Consider the following 18,185-nt stretch of genomic DNA (forward strand, 5'->3'; position numbering starts at 1 on the left):
TGTCTGGCTGCGTGCTGCTGGCTGTGCTCCCCGCGTGCTGCCTGCGCCAGCGTAAAACCATCGAAGTATTTTGAATGAGCTGCAATTTGTATGTATATTTAGGAACCCGTGACTGCTCCCTCCCGCAGTATCGCCAGTAAGCCACTGTCATCTTAAAACTTTGCCTTTATTCAGCTCGCTTGAGTTCAAGTGCTTAAAGGCAGCACAGGAAACCCTCGTGGTAAGCTGTGGGCAGGGAGCGTGTGCAAGGGGAAGGCAGCACAGCATGGCTGGAAATGCAAGCAAAAAGCTTGGCAATAAGAAGAGGAGCAGCACTCCTCCTCTGCTGCATCCATTAAATATTGCTTTAGAACCCCGTTTTTTGTAGAGTTGATGATGAACTCTGGAGGTTTATGGTCTCTTCATGTGTTGCCTCTGCCCAATGGCTGGGGGGTTTCGTCACTCCACTTATGAAACTGAAATCTTGTTTACAGACCATTTTGCAAACAGGGAACCAGTGTTAATTTCTCTTGCTGGGGGTGGGGTTGAGATGCCTGACTTCAGACATCCATTTCAGAACTCATGTGATGTTGCACTTGCACACTCATCTACCTAGTGGGTCCCGATAAGTGGCAGATGATGGCAGGGTGTGTAATTTAAAGGGCATTTGTGTCAGTGATGAGTAGGCTGGAAACGGTTACATTCAGTTGCGCCGTCTCTTTGAACTGTGCACACAGAATCCTAGAATGGTTTGGGTTGGAAGGGACCTTAAAGCTCATCCAGTTCCAACCCCCTGCCACGGGTAGGGACACCTTCCACTAGACCAGGTGCTCTCATCTGGGCTCGCTCCAACATTTCCACATCCTTCTTATATTGGTGGACACAGAGCTGGGCGCAGGACTTCAGGTACTGCAATCCTCATTATCCTGTGTTCTGTTCTGCTAAAGTATAGGATGGGCCATATCTTGTTCTTTCCAGCTCTGGACATCCCCAGGGAGACTTTCTCACCTGTTCTCATGTTGCTGCAGGGCAGTGCGCCTGCTCCACACCATCTGAGGTGCTACAAGGAGAGCTGTAGTTGAGAAAAAGTCCATGGTTGAAGGCACTACAGGGCTTATTGCATGAAGTTGCATTTGCTGGTGGTGTGCTTGATTTTCCTATGAGTATGGTCAAAACTTCAGAAAATATTTTGTTTGCAAAGGGGAATAAATTGGAATTGAGGATTTTAGGCAAGTTCTGGAAGAGTGGTAGGATTTCAATATCAAATTATTTCAGCATACAAGGAAAAGAAAGATTTTTCAGGCTTGTGGTGGGAAGAACAGCCATGGCTCAATGTGAATATTTTTGCTAAATATCTCTTTAGGATTTCTGAACCTGCTTATCACCCTCCTGGATAAAATTCTAGCAAGAATGAGGGGAATGCAGGCTGTACGTGCGTGCATTAGAAGTAGGAAGATATGAAAGGAATGAGAAGGGACTTTGAGTGCAAGAAGGTACTTCCCACAACTTTGAATACTGTGTGGTCTGAAGGGTGTCTAAATATTACCCAGTGCTAAGCTCACACCAGAAAGTTACAGCAGGCTGTGTGTGCTCTTCCTCAGCCAAGCTCATGGTCTTTATTGAACAAATATATCTCTGCAAGTATCACAAGGTTACTATGGAGTTAAAAATAAAACTAAAATTGCGAAAAGGGAATTAAAACTGTACTGAGTATTTGGTTTAGGAATGATGATTATCTTTTATTTTCTTTCTGAAAAGACAGGACCATTTTTATTGCCCTTTGATCAGGAGCTGAACCTGAACAACTCCAGTCACTGATGAGCCTGAACTAGAACTATTTCCTGGATTGCCTCTCTGTTTGCATGTAATCTAATTTTTAACCCAGGTCACAGAATAGACTTTTAAAGTTTGTGTAGTCAAGACACACATGGTAAGCAAGCTAGAGAAACCATTCTGTTCCTTTCAGAGGTTAGGAGTAAGTTTAGCTGGTAAATAAATTTGGTATCCTGAAGTTGGCTGTTAGTTATCTGAACTCCCCCGTGAAGCTTTTAAAACAGCAAGTAAACTAATCAAAGTAATTTCAGATCTGAAAGTGATATTGGTTGTGTTCTAGTTAAAACAAATTTTTCAAAGCAAGATGTGAACGTATTTCAGGGTTGAAAAAAGACTTTGAACAGACTGACCTAGAGGGCTTCATCTCTCTGAACTGGGTGCAAAGCACCATTAACCTTTGCAGTATGATGGAAGGATGTTTCTTGAAAATAGTTTCTCTGGTCTCTGAGCTGTTCCTGTTGAAAGATAGATGAATGTTGGCGCAACAGCCCCTGTGCATTTTTGACAACGTGAATCATAGCCAGATACTACAAATGCTGTGTATTTATTACCTGCTAAATTGGGTAATACTTCTCCTCGAACTGGTCATGCTCAAGGAAATAAAGGCTTAATCTGCTGTCTGCTAGAGCTGCCACATTTTGCTTTTCATTTGCAGGTTGCCCAGAGAAGCTGTGGCTGCCCCATCCCTGGCAGTGTTCAAGGCCAGGTTGGACGGGTCTTGGAGCAACCTGGTCTAGTGGAAGGTGTCCCTGCCCGTGGCAGGGGGGTTAGAACTGGGTGAGCTTTAATGTCCCTTCCAACCCAAACCATTCTGTGATGCTATGATTCTATGACAGGGGCAAATCAGAAAAGCAACACTTTCCAAGAAAGTTGTTCATTCGTTGTATTTGCTATAACAATATGCACTTCAAAATAAGGGCAGATGTGTTTGCTGTGGAGGATATTTTGTTTAGCGAATGGATGAAATTACTTAATCGGTGTGAAAACTGAACAACCCCCTTTCCAGTGCATTATTGTTAATGTTTGATATCTGTGCCTGTTTGGATAATGGATATAATTGGTAACTTGACTAATAAGGTGTTAGTACCAGCATCTGGGTGATGCAAAATGAGCCTCTTTACAATACTGTAGCGCTGTGTTAAAGAGAAATTTGATTTGTGTTACCGCACAGTGTCTCTGGAGCTGAAATTAAACCCTTTGTTGTGCTGATCGCTGTTTGATTCCTGCTGTCTTGTTTTGCAACCTGTTAAAACGTCCAACATGATTACTTAGGAGAAAGAAAAGGGACCTGTGCGAAGTCTCCTGACATGTGCTGTTGCAGGTGATGTGCTGCATTGCCAGGCAGCCGAACGTGGGCCTGCTCACTTCCTCAACTTGTATTCTCTCTTCTGCCTTCCCTTTAACCTATGCAATAATATCCATCCTTTCTTCTGGATCCAGAAATGTGTGTTTTAACTTCAGGTCCCTGCCACACTGACATAGTAAGGTGTTCTTGGCTGCCGGCTGTCCTCCATTTTGCTCAGTGCCCTGATCTCCTTTTCCTCTGCTGCTAATGTGAGGTGATAATTCAGACACGAGATGAGGTTTCTGAACCTTGTTATTGACTGCAACTTGCTGTTTGCTCTCCGAATTGATGCAGTTACCAGTAATAAGGGGGATATCAGAGCTGAGTGGTGTGATTGCCTCTGAGAGCAAAATTAAATTTGCCATGCTGCCGGTTCTTATATTTGTTTATCGTGCTCTCTGTACAGGCAGAATACTAAAGGGAGAAAAAGGAAAACAGGCTTAATTTTACAGGTGTCGTAATTGAAAAGTAATTTCAAAGCCCGCCTTGCTGTTTGCCCTGTGCCCTCCAGGAGGGTTTCTAGGCTGCTGTTTGCTTTCTGTCATTTCCAGAGAGGCCAAGGCCTAACAGATCAACTTCTCCTTTCAGAATAAGGACAGCGGCGAATGTGAGAACAAGCGTCCCAGAGAAGATGACGAAGAGGAGGCCGTCAAGCACAAGTAATTATTTATTTATTCCCACTTGTCTCTCTTGTATGTATAGTTCAGGCACTACTCTCGTGTTGGCTAATTAGGATCTTTCCTTGGCTTCTAACACATGATTTATTTTTGGTTTGAAGTGTCAATTTGATCTCATAGTTGTGGAAATTATCTGAGATGGGGGCATAAAGAGGAAAAGCCTGGGGCTGTCCTGCAGTGTTCTTGCGGGTAGCAAGGAAAGGTGTTGCCATCAGAGATGTCTGGTGCATTTAGGCTGTCTTGAATTCGCCAGCCATTGCTGTACCTCTGTCCCCTGCACGTGTGTTTTTTTAAGTGTGGAGGTTATTATTTTCCATGAACAGAGGCCCACAGGGTACACGTGGCTGTTTAACTGTGCCCCACCGCTGTTCTGTCTCGTCACCGGAAAATATGAGCACAAAACTAACCGAGGCACAGTGTAGCTCCTGGCAGGACCAGCTGACTGTGCACTTGGTTTCCTGCCAGTAAAAACGCCGTCAGGTCTCCTTTGGAGACGATGGGGGGTAAAGTTGGGTTTGAAGATGTGGGACATGACCTTTTCTCATCGTTTTACTGCTAGAAACCTCCTCTGTGGGAGGTGTGCAGCAGAGATGCTGCTGTGGATGAGCACATGTGCTCTGCTGAGAAAGTGGAGCAAAATTCTTGCTGCTTTTGGGGAATAACTGCATAAAAAGGATTGTGGCCAGCAGGTTGAGGGAGGGGGTTGCCCCCCTCTACTCTGCCCTTGTAGGACCTCCCCACAGGCCTGCGTCTAGCTCCGGCGCCACCAGCATATGAAGGATGTGGAGGTGTTGCAGGGAGTCCAGAGGAGGCCACAAAGATGCTCCGAGGGCTGGAGCACCTCTGCTATGGAGACAGTTCGAGTGAGCTGGGCTTGTTCAGCCTGGAGAAGAGAAGGCTCCAGGGAGACCTCAGAGCAGCTTCCAGTGCCTAAAGGGGCTGGCAAGAAATCTGGGGAGGGGCTTTTGACAAGGGCAGGTAGGGACAGGACAAGGGGGAATGGCTTTAAACTGACAGAGGGGAGATTTATATGAGATCTGAGGCAGAAGTTCTTCCCTATGAGGGTGGTGAGTCCCTGGCACAGGTTGCCCACAGAAGCTGTGGCTGCCCCATCCCTGGCAGTGTTCAAGGCCAGGTTGGACGGGGCTTGGAGCACCTGCTGTAGTGGAAGGTGTCCCTGCCTGTGGCAGGGGGTTGGAACTGGATGAGCTTTAAGGTCCCTTCCAACCTAAACCATTCTAGGATTATATGATATCTTCTGGCGGAAAATACATCCTTTCTTTATAACAGTCCACCCAGATTTGGTGCTGGGAGTGCTTCTTGAGAACCATCACTTAGACTGAACTTGGTTCGTAGGCACTGTGTTTGAGTTTTGTGCCAGAAGAGGCATGAGGTTTGGGCTGAAGCTGAAACAGGAGCTAGCGATCATGGAAATGATGATGAATAATGAATAAACAGCTCTTGCTTTTCAGTCCTGCCACTTGATACACTGCGTATTGAGGTGATGCAGCATGCAGTGGCCGACTGGCAAGATGCATCAGGCCTGGGCTGTCTTTACCACTCGATGAACTGGCATTGTTAGGCTAACAGCAATGCACTGCTGCTCTGAAACTGAAAGTATTAATTGATCCTCTAAATCTCTGAAAATAATCTGGTTTTCTACCCTGACTGACTTCCAGGATGGGCATTGATACTTTTTATCCACTGCTGGAGCATATCAGAAGTTATATGGTTTCTTACTGAGTCTTCAGCATCACTGCTGTCAAGTTGGTAAATCACTTTTTCCACGAGCACTTGTTTGTGAGCTCTCATCTCATGGCAGGTTCAGCAAAAAGCCTTCCCCTGCCTGAGGGTGATGCCCTTGAAACTTCACCAGGGTGGTATGTAAAGAGCAGAGGTGTTGAGTAGGAGCTCCCATCTCCAGCCAGCTCTGTACTGATGCATGAAACTCCCCACAGATATGGGCCAGGGCTTCTCCTGGAGTACATGGGAGTGGTGCCTTTGGGAGGCAGCTTTTGAGGCAAAAAGTCTGCTTTCCAGATTGATTTTCCTGCAGGAGTCTGTAGCTCTTTGTCCATTTATCCAACTACAGCGTGTTCTGTTGGGATCCAAACCTAACTTTGCAAGGCAAATTAGAGTAAGATCTGCTCTGCAGGAAATGTTTGAATCACAAATTTGGCTGAGATGAATCTTAGCTTTTGCTTCACTTGTTGAATGTCCTTTTTCTGTTGCCGGAATTGGATCTGTGTTAAGATCTAGAAATAATATTTTTATTTCTCAATAGTGTATCTGAACTTTCTGAGCCCTTTGAAAAAGGGAACTGCTTTGCACTAATGCCCTGCTGGCTGGTGGCAGAAGGTGGGCAGGGCTAATCTGCTGGCATTTACCCTGAATTTGGGAAATGAGGGGTCCTGGTAGTTGAAATCTGCCTTCCCTGCAAACCACTTGCACCTAAACAAGTGCCTCAATAGCTGTGCTGCTTTCTCAAGCTGAAAACCACCACGAGCAGCACGTGGGGAGGGGAAATCTAGTGGTTCAATAAATAATCCTGTGGCCTGTGTGCAGGGTTTAGGTGCACTGCCTGCCCGGAAAGGCAAACAGCAGCCCGGGGCTTTTGCTGCAGGCTGGTTCCTCTTGCGTCCCTGCAGCTGCACCTTCTGCACCAGCCTGAGACTGTCCTTTATTCCCTATACAAAGGACAGAACTGCTGGGCGCTGCCTTCACTAATACTTTCTCGCTGCCTACGGGGCGACACGCTTGTTGGCAGCTTCCTGTTTTGTTTTCTTTTCTGCTTGACTCAAATATCCCCATCCCCCTCACCCCCTTTTTCTTCTTTTCTTTTTTTTCTTCCTTGTTTTTATCTTTCTTGCTGCAAGCCACCACCACAGGAACAAGTGCTGACGAAGCCCCTTGCGAAAACCTCGCAGCAGTTTCAGCTCAGGCTATCTCTGATCTGAGCTCTTGGGCGAGTTTGTATCTTTGTAATTGCGAAGAGCTGGGGTTATTTATGTTTTTGTAACCAGTTATGCTGTAGCCCACTGACCAGGAAACACCTTCCGCCGTGGCGCAGCCTGCGATCTGCCTTTGTAAGGAACAGGGTGTGGGTGGACTTCGGCCCTTCCGCCCGTTCCCGCAGGGAAAAGCAGTCTGTTTGGGACTCCGGGATCTGCAAGGCGAGCTCTGCACAAAGCCACGGCTGGCTGGAGTCTGGCACTGCTGCCCCACAGAGAGCAGAGATGCGTTGGGCTGTAGTTCTGCAAGCAGAGCTTGTCAGGGATGTTAAAAGTGTTAATAAAAGTCCAAGGTAGGGCTTGGGGGGGGGGGGGAATAATCTTCACCTCTTCAACTTAACTAAGAAATTAAGCTTCAGTGAGCTGCTGCTAATCAGCTGCTGGTGTTTCAGCACTTAGTCATCCTGTAAAATTACAGCTCTGTGCTGTGCTGCTTGCAGAGATGAATTTCTGGGAGGAGCTGGGGGAGGCAAGGTTGGGAAACGAGATCTCTCCCCTCTCATGGGAAGAATGTCATGAGGCAGGTCAAACCCACTTTTTTTTTATCTGCTCAAAAAAATACAGTGGTGAGTCTGCTCAGTGTTTGCTTTAGCTTGGCAGGATGGCAAGGCAGTGGCAAGGATAACTGCTGTGTGGACATGCTTCCTTACATCCTGGAGTGTGGAGAGCTTAATGAAGAGTTTAACAATAATAAATAGAATTAAATCAAATATGGGAGACAGCAGTGTTTGCAGGTAGGCTGGGTTTCGTACATGTGGCATATCTGATCGACATCTGCGTGGACAGCTAAACCTGTTACCAATAGCAGTGTGTCCTGATGGACACTGCAGTGTGTCAGGCTCCATTCCCACTCTGCATCTCCAGGGGCCACCAGGACCATGTTCCCTTTGCTGGAGAAGTGTTCAGCACACAGCAGGAGGAGGTGGGCATGGGCACGGCTGTGTAGCGTTGCACCTTTTGCTCAGTGCTGCAGAAGGGAGAACAGGAGTTTGTACGGTTGAATTCACCTTCCTGGAGAGACACAGGAGCTGGCAGGATCTTGGCTCCATCCTGAAGATGCTTGTCTGAATTTTGATGCAGCACAGAGCCCTTCTCTCCTCCAGAGCTGTGAGGATGCTGAGGACTTTCCCTCTCATTACGGCTGTGCCTGTCTCTCTCTGGAGGAGATACCTGGGACATGACTTGCTTTTACAGGGAGGGCCCCGTGGAGCTTCAGCTCGTCCAAAGCCTGGCTGCACCCTCCTGACAGAGGCTGTTGCTGTGTTCAATGGGTGCCCAGTGATTCTGGCTTTGCCTTGGACAGGCTGGGTGTCCCTCTGCCTGTTCCCCAGCAGCAGGGTGCAAGAGTGAGCACCCAAAGGTGAAAACTTTGTCCTTCCTACCCAACAATTGGCTATGAGCTCCCAGCATCTTCCCAGCAGTCCACTCTTCTTCAGTAGTCATTTCTGGGAACCCATCCTCCAGCATTTTGGGGTTGATTTTTTTGGGGCTTAAACCTCCATCTGACCTGCCTGCAGGAGAGCTCTTGGCATGCTGGCAAAGCTGCGCATAACCCTGGGCTTAACTGAAGCATCTGTTTGCTGACAGACCTTGTGCTGCCTCTGTGCTGAGACAGTGGATCTGAACATGGTTATTGAAGTGCAGGGCTGCAACAAAGTTGTGCTTGGTCCTGTTTTGAGGCCGGCTAGGGAGACGTGGAGGTCCTGTGGTCAACTAGGTGTTACTAAGGTACCTTCAGGGCTTCTTTTTGGCTTGAGCCTCAAGAGTAGCAGATCGTTTCTGACCCACCACCAGCTGAAGAAGCTGGAGAAACCCTGTAAGAGCATGGGCAAAGTATGCTCTTGTGCCAGCATGTGAAGGAGCATAGCTGGGTGCTGCAGGTAGTTTGCATATAGAATTATAGGATTGTTTAGGTTGGAAAAGATCTTTAAGATCATTGAGTCCAGCTGTTAACCAAGCACTGCCAAGTCCACCACTAAACCATGTCCCCAAGTGCCACATCTACACATCTTTTAAATTCCTCCAGGGATGGTGACTCCACCACTCCCTGGGCAGCCTGTTCCAGTGCTTGACAACCCTTTTGATGAAGAAATTTTTCCTTATATCCAGTCTAAACCTCCCCTGGTGCAACTTGAGGCCATTTCCTCTTGTCCTATAGCCTGCATCCCGCGCTGCAGATCAAGTGTGGGTTTTGTCCTGATTGTATTTACTGGTTTTAAAGCAGACACAAGTTGCTTGTGTCTGCTTTGAATGTGCTCAGCTGCCTGGAAAAGCAGCATAGGAGGCCAGACAGCCTTGTGGCACCTGCCTGCACCTGAAGAGTTTCCCTTGCAGCTTCACTCAGGGATATGTCTCTTCCCATCTGTGCTCCCTCAAGAAGCACGTCCTGAGAAACCAGCTGCCTCGACAAGTTTTTGGGGCTCATGGTGTTAATAGAGGCCTTTTCTTCTTTGGCATTCCTCGAGTGCCTTTTGGCAGCTTGGGGAGGAGGATGTGCTCTGACATGCTCAGCTATTTGAGCAGGAACAGTGCTCTCCCAGTGAAAAGAGATTGCTCCTCGGAGGGCGCTCCTGCTGGGTCTCTGCCTCTGCTTGTTGCTTGCTCCTTTTCTGCTTTGGGTGAGGAATCTAGGAAGGAAAGCAATAACTTTGTCCTCTCGATCAAACAACAGCTCTGGACCTCGCTATAGGAGAGGTCTCCATTCTACTGCAAGGGTAGAGCCTTGACTAACGTGGTAACATGGTGTGTGTTTGGGACGTGAAAGTCATTTCTTGATTTTCAAGTTGGAGCAGATGCAGATTGTCTCTGTGTGTATCTTGGTTGCTGGAAAAGTCACTGTGCACAACAAGGCACCCTGGAGATGGATGGACCTTGCTTTCAAGCCAGCCCAGCTGTAGGGAAGCCTCCAGAAAGGCCGTGGCAGAAGGCTGCACCCAGATATCAAAGCTGCCTGCAAGGGGACCAGCTGGATAGAAAGCAAAGTGCAAGAAAAAAAAAAAAGGGAGATTGTGAAATACCTTAAGGGGGCTGACAAGCAAGCTGGAGAGGGACTTTATACAGGGGCATGTAGTGACAAGAGAAGGGGGAATGGCTTTAAACTGACAGAGGGGAGATTTAGGTGAGGTCTGAGGCCGAAGTTCTTCCCTGTGAGGGTGGTGAGGCCCTGGCACAGGTTGCCCAGAGAAGCTGTGGCTGCCCCATCCCTGGCAGTGTTCAAGGCCAGGTTGGACACAGGGGCTTGGAGCAACCTGCTCTAGTGGAAGGTGTCCCTGCCCATGGCAGGGGGTTGGAACTGGATGAGCTTTTTAAGGTCCCTTCCAACCCACACCATTCTAGGATTCTATGAAATTGTCTGTGCCAGGAGTGATGGGTGTTGTATAGCAGGTCTCGCAGTGCCCCGAAGGGTGATGGTGCTGCAGAGTTCCCTCAGCACCCATTGGTGATCATGCAGCACCCAGTATGTACTAGATGACTTTGCAGAGAAGCGCAGCAGGTCAGGGAGGGTGTGACTGGGGAGGGCAAAGAAGGTATACAAATTCAAGCCTGAAATCTCTGTACAGATGCTCTTAATCTGGTTCTTTCCATGGGGTCTGAAGATAGTAGGAAAGAGTTTATGTGTGCCAGTCAGTTAAACTCACTATACAGTGAATTTTCCCTGGGGGAAAAAAAAAAGTTAGGAGACTTGTAGAAAAAGCTTGAAAATGACTTCTGCTATGTGGTTTGCAATTGGAAGCAGAAAAGGGAAGAGGCACTTTGAGAAGTGTGATACTGCTGAAGAGCATCTGAATGCTGCCCCAAGTGACATCTTTGCTGCATGGTCTCCAGGTATCCCCACGTCCCTGCTCCTTTCAGGTTCTTCAGTAGCTTGGCCAGAGTCCAGTGTGGGCTCCCTCCAGCTTGAGCCCCAAACCTCCTGGACTGCTGCAGAAGTCTCCTGCTTTGCTGTTCTTGATTGTCTGGCTGCCTTGTCCCTGCTCCTTCAAACCTTCTTGCCCTTACAGAGCACATGATGAAGCAGAGGAGAGTCCACCAAACAATGAAGCAGAGGAGAGTCCACCAAACCACTACTCTTTCAAGGATTTGAGAACTTTGTCATATCATCCTTTACATTTTTGGGTGTGGCTTCCCAGGACTACCCAGGAATAAGTGAATTTTGGAGATGCAGAGAAATAAAATGATATTCTTGTGCTCATTCCTCTTAAAAGGACAATGTGGAAATGGTTGCCCAGGACATTTGGTTCCAAGCAAGTTGGAATAGCTGTCACAAAAATGGAAGGCTCTGAAAATCGGGCTCTGGAGCAGCTTGGGAAGGTCAAAGGGCAGAACATTCTCAAACCAGATGGTATTTCTCCAGGGTTTTGGAAAAGAAGTTGCCTGAAGTTGCTGAGATAGGGTTGAGTACACCCAATTTAGTCTTCCCTAAACTTCTTCCAATGATGGAATGGAAAGGCACTTCAAAAATAGTCATCTACGATCCTGGGTGTTAGAAACCACTTAATTTTGATGATGCAGCAGGGGAAGCATCTTTTTCCCCTAGCTTCATCAGGTGCCTAGAGCTGGCACTGAGGAGCACAAGAGACATTTAAGCAGAGTGATGTGAAGGGCTTGAGAAAGATTGAAAGGTGAAGAGCCATGGAAGACACCTACCTCTGATCCTGGGCAGAGTAAGCAGGGTCTGCAGACGCTGCTGGACTCTTGCCTTCTGCTAGTACCTGTCCTGCTGAGGTCTACTTGTGTCTTTCACCTTCAGAAGCACTAAGAAAACTGTACTGAGATGTCCTAGCCAGCTTTCCTTGGCCTCTGTCCTTATCCTCAGAGAGATAAAACCAGGAAGCTGCCCTTAAAGCAGTCTAGTCAGTGCAGGTGCTAGTGACAGTTTTCTGATAGTAACTATGGGAGTGAGGATGCTGTGACACCTAATGAATTGCTGTTACAGGGTTTCTTGGCACACCCATTCCCTGGGCTCCTGACGCAAGGACAACAGTGTGTGGGCTCTTCACCAGGCAGCTTAGAAAGATCCATTCGTCAATTGAGAAACTATTTGCTCCATAAAGCCCTTGGGGCTGGAGGAGTAAAGCAAAAAACAACCTGGCAGGAAGCTTTCGAGTGTCCTGTGTTTTGCATCGAGATAGCTCTTTGCATTCTGTGCATACCCTGCATGCTGTGCTGTTTCCAACCTGCCTGCTTCAAAGAAAACTTAAGATCTCCTCTTTTTTCCCCCAGCAAGGAGCTCCAGGCCTGCGTGGAAATTGGATTTGAGGCATTCCTGATCCAAAACACGGAACATGTCACCCCTGACAGGCCTTTAGGAGATGCTGGAAGGCTGTGTCCATAGCTTCCCTCTGTAATTGCTGCAGCTGCCCATACCCTCCTGCGGTCCTAGAAGCTTCTTGCACAGACCTGCCCTCACCACCAGTTGTAAGGGTATAACCACCTCCATCGCTAGCTGGCCTGCCTTGTTTGGGCTGCAGTGGGCTGGGAAACACTCCACAAGGTGCTCAAGGAATAGGAGATCGTCTGGGTTGGGCACATCCTCCATCTCTTGCAAGGAGATGGTGGTAAAATCTGCTGATTGACCATGCATGAACTCGATTTCACCCTAAAGCCAAATGGGTCAAACCCAGCTCTTCTCTGGATGCTCACCCCTTCCCGATGAGTGTGTTAGTGCCAGTGCTTCGCCACAATGTGCCTTCCATCCTCAGGAGCTGTTCTCCCTAACCTGGCTCCTATGTTCCCGTTCTGCCGCAGAGCCTGATGTTAATTGTGGTGTTATTTTTGTTTTCATGGGAACTCGGATAATTGATCACTTGTGAAGTGCACCGGCTGTCTTCCTGGAACACAGTGCTAGAGGAACCGCTGGTACCTGAACTTTATTTAACCCACCTCTGCAGAAGATCAGCAACTTCTAAATATATATTTAACCCTTGCCTGCCTTTCAGGTTACTCAGGATAGCACCGCCCTGCTCCTCATCTCTCTCTTTGCAGCCTCCCGTGCACAGAAGAAGGGGGAGACAGCGTGAATGTGACATTGCTGTTAAGTCCCTGAGCCCCCCAAGGAGGCAGCTGTGGGGATCGCTGGGCACCAAGAATTACCAGAGGCAGGTGCAAGAGCTGCTCTCGCCTCACCCAGTTAATTAAAAGGATCAGTTTTTGTTTGTTTTCTCCCAGTGCTCACAGTTTAAACCCAGCACATGGGTTTAATAAGGAGCTGAAAACACTGGTGCCAGGTGCGGGGGGATCTGGGTGCAGCTTTACAGCCCTTCTCCTCTTCATCACTGCACATCAGCTGCTTCCCCTTCTGCTGGGCCCATGCCACCACTCATCCCCACCTGTGGTACAACCTGCCAAGTTGTGCATTGTGGTTTTATTTTCTTTAATCTTGTGGGCAAACCTCCAGTGAGCATGAGCAGTGCTGGACTGTAAGGCTTTTGTTTGCAAGCTGAGGTGGGGCTTTCTGGGTGGGAAGAGTGTTGGGGAGCAGGTTTAAACTCCCAATTCCTCTTCCTTGTGTGATCTCCAAGTGGTGCCAAAGCCCTGCAATAACGTAATGAAGGGCTGGACACCCTTCTTGTAGTAGGAACCAGACCTCCAGCATGTGTGCCCCTTGAAATGTGGGATCTGGGAGCTTCTGCTGCAGACAGAGGATCTCAGCTCTCTGCTGGTTTGGCTGTGTTGGAGCAGTCACAGCTCCCGCTGCATGTGCAGAATCATAGAATCACAGAATGGTTTGGGTTGGGACCTTAAAGATCACCTAGTTCCAACCCCCTTCCACAGGCAGGAACACCTAATGATTTTAAAATATTGCTTGTCAAGATGTAATGGCAACACTTTGCTGGACCAAAAGAAACAGCTTGTTTAGCTCATAACTCTCTTGGTTTAGGTTATCTGACCCTAGGGATTCTGTATTTGGCTCCCTTTCAGCTGCAAATAAATCCTTCTAAATGTAGTAAGCTAAGGAGACCAGAAAGTTTGGGAGATGTTGAAAGTTTGTGTTCTGCAGAGTCTACCACTTTCACAGATAAATCCTCTCCAGTGCGCGTGAGCCAGCCTGTAGTCAGATGTGAGACATCACAGCCTGATGTCCCATTGCCTCCTGAATGAAGTAACTGCTCCTCTTTCTCTCCCAGCTTCCCAGGTTAGGAACAGAATCTTGCTAATTGAAGATTGTAAAATCACAGAATAATGGTGATTTCTGTGTGCCTGGAGAGGGCATCTCCTTCTGAAAAAAATAATTGCTTGATCCTCCAAGATCAGCCTTCCTAAAAAGAACTGCCTTTCTGGCTAGGAATTAATGGTGATAAGCACAGGTTAACTTAATAAATCCGTTCTCCCAGGGCATGTGTGTCTAAAAATACACGTGAAATCATGCACAGCAGCTTGTCTTCATGGGATGATGATGCTCTTGGCTTGGGGGAGTTATTGCAGCTACATGCTGATCTCTCCTGTGTTTCTTTTGAGCATCTTTTCTCTCAGTGCTGGGGAAAGGTGTTCCTGTTTCATGGTGTTGCATTGACGTAAAAGCTCGGGGGACCTGGGCTTGGTGGCACGAGAAATGTCTGCAAGTCTTCTAATCTGCCTGGGCTCTGTGTTCTAGTCTGCTGGTTGCATTTATCTTGCTGAGCTCTAACCATGTCTTCCCACCACCTCCGTGGCACCAGCCATGGTGTGGGTCAGACTCTTGCAAATAGATTCAGCTGCTGGATAGAAGATGTGATGGCATGGGAAGGGTAGGACCTTCCTGTTATGCTCCAGGAACCTCCAAGTTTGTTTGGTTTTTGTGCTTGCCAGATATGCGTGGCCATTTGACTGCTGACCTTCCTTTTCTCACCTCTCTTGGACTGTAGCTTCTTCACCTTTTGTCGCTCTTGGCTTTGACTGTAAGCCTTTGGGTTGGGTTCTCTCTCACTTGCTTTTCCATCAGTAAACTCTAGCAGGGGGATGTTCCCAGGTATCAGCTATTTGCTGGGAGGAAAAATGGTAATACCGAACGGTTGATTTTCCTGCCTGATCAAAGCGCCTTCTGCTGTGTTTGCATCGGGGCTCTCTGCATCCTCCTCTGCAGCGACACAACTGCCCTCATCACTGCTGAAGGCTCTGCTGACAGCTGGGGCAGGAGCATTGCTGGGCAGCAAGTGCCTCAGTTTCTCTTTAAACTGATTGGACTCATCGACAGTGTTAAATGAATTTAATCTATGTAATTTGCCCTGTGGGTTAGTGTACTGTTATATAAATCCAGCAGCCTGTGGAGTGTGGTGTAGGAATGTGTAAGCAGCTGGCGGTGGGATGGGGTCCTCTGAGCTAGGTTCTCGGGGCTCTAGTTTTGGAAATGCCTCTGTTTGAAGCTTGCAGGTTTTGACCTCGGGGAGGAATCGGCTTGGGAGCTAGCGTGGCTGAGGTTGTCTAATGGTTGTCCATTTGAGGCCCAAATTATTTGGAGAAGTGTAAAAAGAACTTGAATAGGGGGAGAATTAACATCTGAGTATCAGGGAGGTGTGTGCCCTGACTTTGAGCTCTTCTGGAGGGACGTGAAAGGATGGGTGAACATAGAATCGTAAAATCCGAGAGTGGACTCTCAAAGCTCATCCAGTTCCAACCCCCTGCCACAGGCAGGGACACCTTCCACTAGAGCAGGTTGCTCTAAGCCCCATCCAACCTGGCCTTGAGCACTGCCAGGGATGGGGCAGCCACAGCTTCTCTGGGCAGACCTCTGGGTGAGGCTTGGATATCATCATCCGTGTCTCTGTCAGCTCCACCATCCGTTTGCTCAGGAACCTGAATTTGCTTCCCTTATTTGTACCATGTGTTCATAGTACTGCAGAAGCCTCTCTGGTGTCTGAGTAACCATCTTGGACCCCAAATACTCTTTTTTCCCTGTCCTTCCTATGTACCCTCCTGCGATAATTTTTTCCCCTGGTTGTGGATCTCTGGTGTTCCCATACTGAGTCTATCGCTGGGTTGAGACCTAGAAGAGAGCTGGGCTGAAGTTCAGAGCTTTGCAGAGCCATTTGGGTCCATTACTAGCTGCCTCTGCTTGGCTTGCCAAGACATCACCCTTATCCTGCTGAGCTCTGGCATGACCCTGTCTTTTCTGACTAGCATGGGTCGCTGCCAGCTCCTGGCCACTGCCTGCAGTGAGCACAGTGAGAGCACCTGCCTCACTGGTGAGAGCCCATGGTCTAGGGTGGCAAGGATGTGTCTCACTGCTCTGTGCTCTTCCCTTTCCTCCCCAGGGAGCTCAAACTGCGAAACTATGATCCCGAAGATGAGGAGCTGAAGAAGAGGAAGATGCCCCCGGCCAAGCCGGCCTCAGGTGGGTGCAACAGGGGGCGTGGGAGGTGACACAAGGAAGCACAACAGCAGAAGCGTTGCCAGAGGTGGTGCTGGTTGTGAGGCTCCCTCTGCTTTGCTCTGTTCTGGAGGCTTGCAGGCAAGGCAGATCATAGAATCACAGAATGGTTTGGGTTGGAAGGGACCTTAAAGCTCATCCAGTTCCAACCCCCTGCCACAGGCAGGGACACCTTCCACTAGAGCAGGTTGCTCCAAGCCCTGTCCAACCCGGCCTTGAACACTGCCAGGGATGGGGCAGCCACAGCTTCTCTGGGCAACCTGTGCCAGGGCCTCACCACCCTCACAGGGAAGAACTTCTTCCTCACATCTCATCTACATCTCCCCTCTGTCAGTTTAAAGCCATTCCCCTTTGTCCTGTCCCTACCTGCCCCTGTCAAAAACCCCTCTCTAGCTTTCTTGTTGGCCCCTTTAGGCACTGGAGCTGTTCTAAGGTGTCCTTAGAGCCTTGGTCTCCTCCAGGCTGAACCAGCCCAGCTCTCTCAGCCTGTCTCCATAGCAGAGGTGCTCCAGCCCTCAGAGCATCTTTGTGGCCTCCTCTGGACTAGCTCCAACAGCTCCACATCCTTCTTATGTTGGGGTCCCAGAGCGGGACACTGGATTACAGGGGGGCTCTCACAAGAGCAGAGTAGAGGGGGGAAAATCCCCTGCCTCACGCAGAGCCCTTTGCAGGGATTCACTGACTGCTGCGATGAGCCTCTCTTATAACAGCACATCCCATCTCCTTCCCATTCACCAGTCTCCCACACCAGCAGTGTTCCCTGAGAGAGTGAGGCAGTGCTTTTGGTTGTGAGGACAAAATAATCCAGCACAGGACTCTGCATCCAGCCAGCATGCTGCAGAGTGGATGGGTTATACCTTTCCTTTCCAAAAATCAGGTGGCTTGGAAACCTCTGTGTTCCTGGTCACTCCAGCTGAAGGTTCAAAAGCCACTGGGACGTATTTTGGTAGTAGCTTGCTGGTATGAGGTGTTTAGGTTCTAGGAGACGAGTGTCTGCAGCCCTGGAGGGTGCTGGCATGCCTGAGCAGCCGTGGTGGGAGTGCCAGAGCTCTCCCACTGCTGCTGGGCGAGTGTGATGCTTGCGGCTCATGTTGCCTCATCATCCTCTCACCTGTGAGGACTGCACACCCTGTGTTGCACAAGTGGGGTGTGTGTCTGAGCACACCGGGTTCAGCCCCAAACCAAAGGGTTGACACTCAGAGGAGCCAAGCTCTTGCTGGAGGGTTCTGAAGGAGACTCGGGATGTTTTTTGTTTGATTTATCTTTAAACAAATATTAGTCATGAGTCCAGGGTGTTCAGTCTGCTATTTCCTAGCACTGAACCTCAGCACAGTTCTTGAGAGGGAGGCGAAGGGTAGAAGTTCCCTTGATCTTGAAGTATTGGGTCCTCCTGGAATAGATCTGTTTAAAAATGCCCTAAATCAAAAGGCTGCCTTTGGGAGCATGGCAGAGATCTGCTGACACTGTGCTTTCTTGGTCTGTTGTAAAAGTTTAAAACTTCCCCCGACTCTTCCCTGGAGTGTCATTTGGAATTGGGAACAGGAATTTTGACTGTTTTCAGTAAAATGCACCCTCTCAGCCAGCCCTTCTTTGGAGCTGCAGTGCCCATTGGCTGCAGTTCCTGTGTCTGGAGCATCCAGCCTGTCTGTCCTTGGGCGCTTTGTGGGAGGGAGGAGGACAGAGGAGCTGGGGTTCAGTGTGGTTTCGTGTTAAATGTGCCTTGGGCATATGTGTTTGCTGGAGCAGGATTCCTGCCTCAGGGATGTGCTCCCTGATGCCCGCACCCCCTCCTTGCACAGATGCTGTGTTGAAGGATGGTGGGCTGTTTGCCATGCAAGCTTTGCCGTTATCCCTGGTATCTGCAGACCTTTATGTACGATCTGGGCTGGAGCTTGATTCCTTCAAGTTGTCTTAGATGGTGGCCTTGTAAATGAGTCACAGTGAGTCAAATGCTACTTGTGGGGCAGCTGGTCCCTGCAGGTCTTACGGAAAGA

At 48.7% G+C, this 18,185-nt stretch overlaps 1 protein-coding gene across 2 annotated transcripts in view; it reads left to right on the forward strand.

Annotated features, from left to right (window-relative positions):
- The window catches only part of CCDC12 (coiled-coil domain containing 12), a 46,991-nt gene that overhangs the window by 26,956 nt on the left and 1,850 nt on the right, over window positions 1-18,185 (forward strand). The window contains exons 1-3 of one of the 2 annotated variants that reach the window (XM_030483889.1): window positions 1,260-1,909; window positions 3,746-3,816; window positions 16,076-16,155. In XM_030483889.1, the coding sequence (XP_030339749.1) occupies window positions 1,907-1,909; window positions 3,746-3,816; window positions 16,076-16,155 (154 nt within the window). In that variant the 5' untranslated portion in view covers window positions 1,260-1,906. Of the gene's footprint in view, window positions 1-1,259; window positions 1,910-3,745; window positions 3,817-16,075; window positions 16,156-18,185 lie in introns of those variants that run through there. The other variant, XM_030483884.1, reaches the window with a different exon arrangement.

This window comes from Strigops habroptila, chromosome 1 (genome assembly GCF_004027225.2).
Source record: "Strigops habroptila isolate Jane chromosome 1, bStrHab1.2.pri, whole genome shotgun sequence".
In the NCBI taxonomy this organism is placed as follows: Eukaryota; Metazoa; Chordata; class Aves; order Psittaciformes; family Psittacidae; genus Strigops; species Strigops habroptila.